General features: G+C 41.1%; 1 protein-coding gene across 1 annotated transcript; it reads left to right on the top strand.

The window, feature by feature from the left end:
- The first annotated feature begins 4,081 nt into the window (after positions 1-4,081).
- On the top strand, positions 4,082-7,625 carry LOC120930518 (ER membrane protein complex subunit 5-B-like). Its single transcript, XM_040341694.1, has 2 exons — positions 4,082-4,199; positions 7,205-7,625. Exons 1-2 carry the CDS (start codon positions 4,082-4,084, stop codon positions 7,603-7,605), a joined length of 519 nt encoding a protein of 172 aa, XP_040197628.1. The 3' UTR covers positions 7,606-7,625.
- Positions 7,626-8,837: the final 1,212 nt, after the last annotated feature.

The raw sequence follows: 8,837 nt of genomic DNA, 5'->3' as shown, positions 1-8,837 counted from the left end.
GGTTTGAAGCCAAAGGGTAGTTTCACCAAATATTCATTTGATTTAGATTTTTCTTCTGTTCGCTCGCATTGCATTTTGAAAATTGATAAAAACAACTAAACATATATTTTTGAAAGCATTACTACTTTATAGCATTTTTTCATACCCGCCTAACACATTTGCACAGTACTGTACCTGAACATTTTGGGAAATGTAAATGTGCGCAATCTATGAAATGAACATATTTTAAAGAATGACATTTTTATGTGGATATCATTAAATATTTTACAATGAAAGTTCCCTTTCATTCTTTCACTTTGGTTTTCATTAACCCATGTAATGCAAAAATGTCACTTATGATAATATTTGTACCGTAAAAGGCACACAGACCATAGAGCCCGCCTAACTAGAACACACTAATTTATTTATTGGTGCTATGCCAACTTACAACATTTTTAATTTCGTTTTCCTCCACTTTCTACAGTTGTCTGTGTCTTGGAACAACATGATTTATGATAGAGTCCTTAATGCAAACTGGCAGCTGGAAAGATGCTGGGAATTTTTATACTCAATGGCTTCTATTTTTTTTCTTCACTCTGTAAGTGCACAAAACAGGTTCGCCTTTTGTCACCCACATTAAAGCTCCGAATTCCATTTAAAAGGTTTTATGGGAAATAGATTTGCCACTTCAGACACCCCAACAATATGATTCTGTATGTCAAGTTGTTAAAAGCAAATAAGGAGTGTAGAGAAATAACTTTTTATGATTTTCATCATGCAGCTCCAACATGGCACATTATCATACTGCAGTATGGTTATGGTCCATACCTAAAGAGAACCTGTCATGTAAAACTAAAAGAAATACACTATCATTCTATGGCTAAGCAGACAAAAAAAAGAGTGAAAAAAGCACCTTTCTGAAGAAATTCAAAATGGACTATTATACAGACAAGCAGCTATATCATAGCTGGAGAGAAAAAAATGGGAACAAAACCCAAATTGCTTCTTATGGTGATTAATCACATTCATTATTTGTTTTTTTCTAGAGAATGAAGGATGATAGTTGATTGGTCACTATAGGTACCAACTTTGCTATTGCTCCACTATGGGTACCAACTCTGCTATTACTCCATGTTTTAAACAGTTCCTTTAGGGCTCATTCACACATGAGGTGGGGAGGGTGGAGGGGGCGGTTAAACCCAATTGGTTTATCTATTGTTTTACCCACCCCCTGCCTGAATACTAACATAAATACATGGAAAAACATAAACAGAATGTTACTTTCATGCCGCTACCAAACATGACTAATGGAGTTCTATAGGGCTGCACCAAAACCGCACCGCAACTGTGTACAATGCACTTGCTTGCAGTATGGTAGTTATAGGAGACATATTTTCTTCGTACTGTAGTAAAAAACCTTTAAAAAAGTGATCCAAACATGGATTGCTTTTTAGGGGAGCAGCAGTTCATGTGATTTAGCCCTTAGAGCAGGGGTCTTCAAACTACGGCCCTCCAGGTGTTCAGGAACTACAATTCCCATCATGCCTAGACATGTCTGTGAATGTCAGAGTCTTGCAATGCCTCATGGGATTTGTAGTTCTGCAACAGCTGGAGGGCCGTAGTTTGAGGATCCCTGCCTTAGAGCATGGGTGCTCAACCTGTGGCACTCCAGCTGTTGCTGAACTATGAGTCCCATTATGCCTTTGGGAGTCATGCTTGTGTAGCGCCTGGTTACTTCAAAGTACTGGTGCTAGTTAAATTTAGAGGGGGATCAGAGTGTTAACTGACTCTGATCCAGTTAATATGTTTAAATTGAGGTCTCTGTCTCAGCTTGGCTGTTCTGTGGGCTCATTCTGTTGATTCTGGGGTGCTGTTCCAACCCAGGACAATAGGTGGCAGCAGTGGAGTTGAGGTTTGGGGGAGTTTCATCGCTGTGCATACTGGGGGAGGGTATTTATGGGACAGACACCATTGGTCTGGGTTCTTCTTCGAGTGTGGCACCCACCTTTAGGGTGACTGCATCATGGCACCCCGGCGTAATGGACTTCCAGGCTGGGGTGCGCGTGCCACGCGGTGTTCCTGGTTCCGGGACCGTGTTGGTCCGGAACATTTGAGCTGTGGCAGGGAGCCCAGTGGTCGACTGGGTTCCCAATCCTTAAGATCCCAAGCGAGGTAGCTGTTCAGTTGGGAGTCCATCTGAGGAGAGCCAGTGAGAGGCTGGTGATCCAATAGGGTCTTGACAAACCACCGGGGATCAAGGTAGCCGGACACTGAGAGGCTGGTCACCTGTCAGTCGGTACCTGAAAACTATCAGAAGGAGATCCGGGCGCAATTCTATTGAGGAGGATCATCTCCGTAATCACAATCACGGGGAGGGCCTGTGGCAGAGGTTTCTCCCTGAGTCCATTGCAGGAGGGTCTGTGGCAGAGACTTTTCCCTAAAGGTTCGAGTTATACTCATTCCGTTACTGCTGCATTCATTATACACTCTTAGACGGCGGAGGAGCCATGAGGTAACATGCCACCCAAAACAAACCAGCAGCTCCTCCGGGGGTAATGCTACACTTGTAACTGTCAGTTTTGCAATGCCTCATGGGACTTGTAGTTCCGTAACAGCTGGAGGGCCACAGATTGAGGAGATATGCCTTAGCGTGACTACTAGTGGGCTCATTGGCCGGCTGATCGTTTTAAAGGGTCAGTTGACAAATTGATGATACAATTATGGGTGGATGCTGATCTGAACCATTGTCTGGCTTCCTTTATCTTCCCAGCACAACTGCTAGATTTCTGACAGGAGATCCTAGCCCAGCTGCTTCTTAGTAGAGAGTCTCACCCCTCCTACTCTTCTTCACACTATGCAAAATACATGAAAACTCACAGAGTGAAAGCCTCTGAAAATGTTTGTGACAGGGGAGAAGAGGTGGAAACTACAAGCTCTTCCTAGGCATTAGTGCTCGCCAGACATTTTATTGTGAATAATCTTTCGTACTGACGATCATTATATGGTATAAACAGTAACAGTCGTGTATTACAGAGAAAAGCTTGTAAAATACTGTACACATGAGACAAGGGTATCATGCTTCAAGGTATAATAAATGTGTGCATTCTGCATACGATTGTTCAACTTCCTGTTGATATAGTTAAACAAACATGCAAAAATATAATTGATCCAACAGAAAAGGAATACAAATAGCCTATTTTATGTATTAATATTTGAGAAGGCCTTTATCTACGAATAATATGACTCATACGTTTTGGCTGATACACTTTCAAATAATGTATTCATTCTGCTGTTAAATCCAGGCTTAGTTCACCTTTTTTCAGACAATAACCAATGCAGTCAAGGGGCCCCAGTAGATAATAAAAACTGCTTGGTTTTGTAAAATGTTCTTACATTTTATTACCATACCTGTTGGCCATTTGGGTCCCCCAGAAGTCTGTCTAATAAAGCTACCAGTAAGCAACAGCCACATTCTGGTTTGATAATAGGATGAACACTATTTGATGCTCACTCTAAGTATTGCAGGAGTGAGCAACTACAAAACAGGAAGTTCTTCAGTAACTCTACACCAACTCTCTGACCCAAGCATAGGGCTACTTCAGGACCACAATGGCCTCAAGGCACCCAGTCTGCAAGAGAGTCACACCAGTATGTGGGTCTTCACTACCAGGAACATGGAATGTACATTCTAAGACCTCACTCAGAAAACCTCACTTCACAAGAAAGGTTTCCAAAGAACCTTTCCAGAACAGTGCACCTTTGTTTTTTTCAAAACCTGGTCCAACCCACTGATGAACAACTCACTAAGGGCTGACCACATGGCAAGACAGGCAGAACTGTCTATAGAAGGGAGGAGAGCAGCGCCGATCTAAGTGTCGTAATATGACAAAGATAGGTTTAAGATAATGCACTTACTAGACAGAAGATGATTCTAGGCACATACGTAGTGTGTCATCCAGATCACATCAAAGATCCATGGTGGCAGCTGGATGGAGAGAGTGCAGGAGGAAGCTGTAGGCAGAAAGTTTCTGTGTGGGGGGCTGGATCTGTGCATGTGTTCGGAGCATGGTTTCTCCTTCATCAGACTGCCTAATGAAAGAGCATGCAAGCACTGAACGTGTGCGCAGATCCAGCCTCCCACATAGAGACTTCTTACCTACAGCTTCCTCCTGCACTCTCTCCATCCAGCCCGGGACATCAGAAACCACCAACGCTGCCAGGTATGATAGGACCACGCTCCTCAGCTGCTGCCATGGATTTCTGACATGATTTGGATGACGCACTACTTATGTGCCCAGAATCATCTTTTGTCTAGTGAGTGCATGACCTTAAATAAACCTATCTTTGTCATATTACTACACTCAGATTGGCACTGCTCTCCTCTATTCTTGTGTTTACCTACAGAGATTTCTTCTACTCTACTGCTGGCTGCCTTTCAAGTGTGCATAATGACCCCTGTCACTCTTTCCTGTGGTCACCGCCCAGGATACACGGACTTACCATAACTTAGACTCCCCCACCCTGACTCTCCACCTTGTCTCCTGATCATCATCCCACAAAGAGACTATACACTAAAAGTGGTTGCATACCTGCAAGGCAAAGCATAATGAGCTAGTATGCACTAAGGGGTTCATATAGAAAGTTTTTTACCCTCATGAATGGAATGAGTGAAGGTGAAATAACCTTGAGCCTTTAGAACCACTTTAATAAATATTGGGCGAGATGGATGTGACTGAGGCCTAGTGAGCCTGACCTCCTCTTCCTTCTCCCTCTTTCCTCTCCTTTTCTTTACCTTCTTCATAGCATGAAACCTGGGTTTATAATGTTGATTTTGCACCTCAGCCCCTTTGTATTGACTGTCTACATTGTACTGTTTCATTTATGTAAACATACCACATGTGTTTTCAATGTATAATTTCATTCTATGATAGATAACAGGTAAACCTCATGTTTCTGTACTTCTGTGATGTAGTTTAAAGCAATTTTAAAGGTTCAGATTTTTATTTTAAATAACATCCATTTTATACTTACATGCTCTGTACAATGGTTTTGCACAGAGCAGCCCGATCCTCCTCTTCTCGGGTCCTGCTCTTCTCGGGTCCCCCGCCTGCTCTTTTGGCCCCTCCTCCCTCCTTGTTTCCCCCAAAGCAAGCTGATTACTCTAGAGGCACGCGTGCATTCTCTCTCCTGAGCTTCCTTTGTGTATCTATTATGCCGCGTACACGCGATCTGTTCGTCTGATGAAAACGGTCTGATGGACTGTTTTCATCAGACGAACCGATCATGTGTGGGCCCCAACGGTTTTTTGTCCATCGGTGAAAAAACTAGGAACTTGTTTTAAAATTATCTGATGGTTAAAAAACCGAGAGAGAAAAAAACATCTTCTGAGGGTACATCCATCAGTTAAAAATCTACGCATGCTCAGAATTAAGTCGACGCATGCTCGGAAGCATTGAACTTAATTTTTCTCAGCACGTCATTCTGTTTTATGTTACTGAGCTCTGAAACAATCGTTTTTTTAACCGATGGTGTGTAGGCACGACTGATGAAAGTCAGCTTCATCGGATATCTGATGAAAAAATCCATCAGACCATTTTCATCGGATGAACCGATCGTGTATACAGGGCATTAGACACGCATAGTGTGGTTGGACCCCTCCCTCCACCCCCTCATTGATGGTTTTGATTGACACGAGTGGGAACCAATGATGTGTCTGAGCCAATGAGGAGGGAGAGACTAAGGAAATCTTCTACTCTCGTGCTCATTACTTGATCAATAAAAACCTTCAGCCTTTAGAACCACTTCAATGTTTATTGAACTTGTAGTGATTGAACAACCCATTCTTTAATGTAAATTTGACACTATTGTTTCTATGTACGCTTCATTTCTTTGTTAAAAAAAAAAAAAAAAAGAAAAACTTTATTATTTTCTATTGAGGCCGTTCACATGTCTACACTCAGGCACTTGAAGCTCAAAGAGGTATGTGAGCTTTAAGAAGAATGTATATTAATGTGCACAATGCAATTACCCATAGCAATGATACAATAGGTTATAGAATCCACATCAGTAAAAGGTGAATTTGATTGGTTACTACTGTATGTTATTGTGCCTTGCTTTTTGCCTTTTTTAATATTTTTTTTTCTATTGATACCCCCAAGCAAAAAACTAACATTTGGCTCTCTGTTATAGATTTTTACAAATTTTCTCTGTTTAAATAAGGCCTCATTTATCAACACATGAGCAGTTAAGGAGAAGCATTATGCGGATAAATTAATTGGGTGGAAAAATATCTTACTGCATTTCTAAATCTACTTTTACCACAAAGAAAAAAAAGAACACAAACTAATTCTGAACTAAGAGGATTGCAATTGCCACGGTACCTATTATATTAGGATTTAGCATGTTGAAATGTTCATTTTGACAACAGTTAATTTTACATATTTCTTTGAATAATTCTAATGTACTTGTGGAAGATGGTGAATCATATTTGTTCTCCTAATTATTTTTTGCCGCAGTAGAATCCTATGGTAGTATAGAATATTGTCTATTGTTAATTTTCAGTGATTTATCATTTTCACGGAACTGGATGAGAATTTAATATCAACTAAAAGGCCAAACAAATAAAAACAGCTATAATGAAAATGATTATTTCCATTTGTTATGTGCTGCAATGTTCCTGGACAATCTCTACAATACAAGCACCAGAGCCAAACCTTTTTCTTTGGTTGTTTAAACGTTCTCCTTTGAAGATGGCTATAGACTTCAGAGGAGAATGATTTTACCATCTGAGGAGGCTTTAGGTCCAGTTTTAGGTACACTTTTAATAATCTATAATGTTTTTTTTTTTCAATGATTCTAAAATCCACTAAAACCAAGCTTAATCTGCTGCCTTGTGGTCTTCCGCCCCTCCAGTTTTGGATTTGATCCCCGGTCTACTGAAGCAATTCTATGTGTTGGTCTCTCAGTCTGACCAGTCTTGTTGCCTTGTTGCCTTGTTGCTTCCCTCCTGTCGATATCATCACACTAGAACTATATTAGATGCAGCACCAGTGTCCATAACATTGGGCGCTACTAGAAATAACCACATTGCAGAGCTAAAAATGTATAGGACTTGGACATTGCATATTGCTTTACTGTGTGTATCAGTTGTGCTTTAATATTTTTGCAATTGCCGGGGGATATGAAAGTTGCATGAGGATAATCAGGGAGTGAAGGCGATCCGGAGAATTGGTGCCCTTGATTTGGAAAGGGCTGGTAGGGGTCGGACTCTTTGCCTTGGCACATGCGGCCTTCTCAGCAGATCAGCATCGTTCTTATATGCAGTTGACTGAAAAGGAAGATGAGACTTTACCAATAGATATCATTCTACAAACCTTGCTGGCATTTGTAGTGGCCTGCTACAGCATAGTTCACATTGCGGGAGAGTTTAAAGACATGGATGCCACTTCAGAATTACAAAATAAGGCATTAGATACTTTAAAGAACCATCCCTCATTTTATGTCTTCAACCACAGAGGGCCGGTAATGTTCCAGTCCCCAGACACAAAAGATTTCCAACAAAATCAAGCTGCTTTTACGTCTAACGCACCACTGAAGCTACGAAAGTTAGAGTCGCTGCAACGTTAACAAAAGGTTTTTACAGATGATTATAGAAGAAAACATTGTAATAACATTGGAGTTCAGGATGTAAACACTTGTTTTTTCTGGAGCAGTATTTATATTGATCTTCCAGATTTTATAAGATAAATAAAATGGGACTTTCTTTGTACAGTTATTGAAGAGGACTGTATTGTGTACTAGCAATGCACTGTAACTTATTGCTACGATGATGCTGTAAAAGATGTATTTTTTCCTTGAAACAATAAAGTTGCATGAGAGTGTAAAAAATGTTAATTCATATTCAAATTGCCATGCATGTCATTATGTAGTGCCAGTGGCATATGATCCATGGGTGCAATGTGTGCGGTGTACACGTGTCCCAAGGAGGGAGGCCCACTATGCTCTGACCCACAGGACACCCATTGATGAGACAAAGCCACGCCTGTCACTCTCTGGCTCCTGTTGCATTTGTACAGAAACTGCTGGCATGGATTAATCTCCCTCCCTCTCAGCTCTTTCCGGCGCACCCGCTTAGTGTGCTCCAGCATTACTGGCAGAAATCTTACAGGGGAGGCGGCAAAGCTGTTGCTGACAAGTGCTGAGATGGGAGGGGATGGGAGGCTGGGAGCTCATTGCCCCAAATCGATTATCCCACTGGGACCACAAGTCCATTCTGCAGGATGTGTGCAGGGTGGTAAGTTGGCAGGGTTTTGAAAGTTCCCTGGAGAGATTTGTGTGAAGCGACTTGAGCAAGGGGGTTGAGATGTCTGCAGGGGGGTGAGAGGCCAGTTCTGGTGCTGTGTTTCTGTGGCTAGCTTCAGTTTCTCAGTGCTTGACAGTGATCTCTGCATTGCTGGTGCAAAAATGGGCTTGTTCACACCACATGATTTTAACTAGGTATGTGCAAAAGGGAAAATTTTGTTTCGTTTCGTTTCGTTTTAATTCGTTATTTAATTAATTTCGTTAAGTTAGGTTCGTTACATGTGTTAAATTCGTTTTCGGAACTCGTTCGTTTTCGACCGAATTTCGAAAAATCCGGTCGAATTCGAAAATTCTCTCTTCGAATATAATTTCGAAATTCGATCGGAATTCGAAAAAAAAAAAAAAAAAAATTTCGAATTCCAAATCGAAAACCTGTGGACGAAATTCGATCGGAATTCGAAAAAAAAAAAAAAAAAAAAGATTTCGAATTCCAAATCGAAAACCCGCGGACGAAATTCGATCGGAATTCAAAAAAAAAAAAAAAAAATTTTTTTTTC

Source organism: Rana temporaria, chromosome 3 (genome assembly GCF_905171775.1).
Source record: "Rana temporaria chromosome 3, aRanTem1.1, whole genome shotgun sequence".
Lineage (NCBI taxonomy): Eukaryota > Metazoa > Chordata > Amphibia > Anura > Ranidae > Rana > Rana temporaria.
This window is presented reverse-complemented; position numbering and strand designations above follow the sequence as displayed.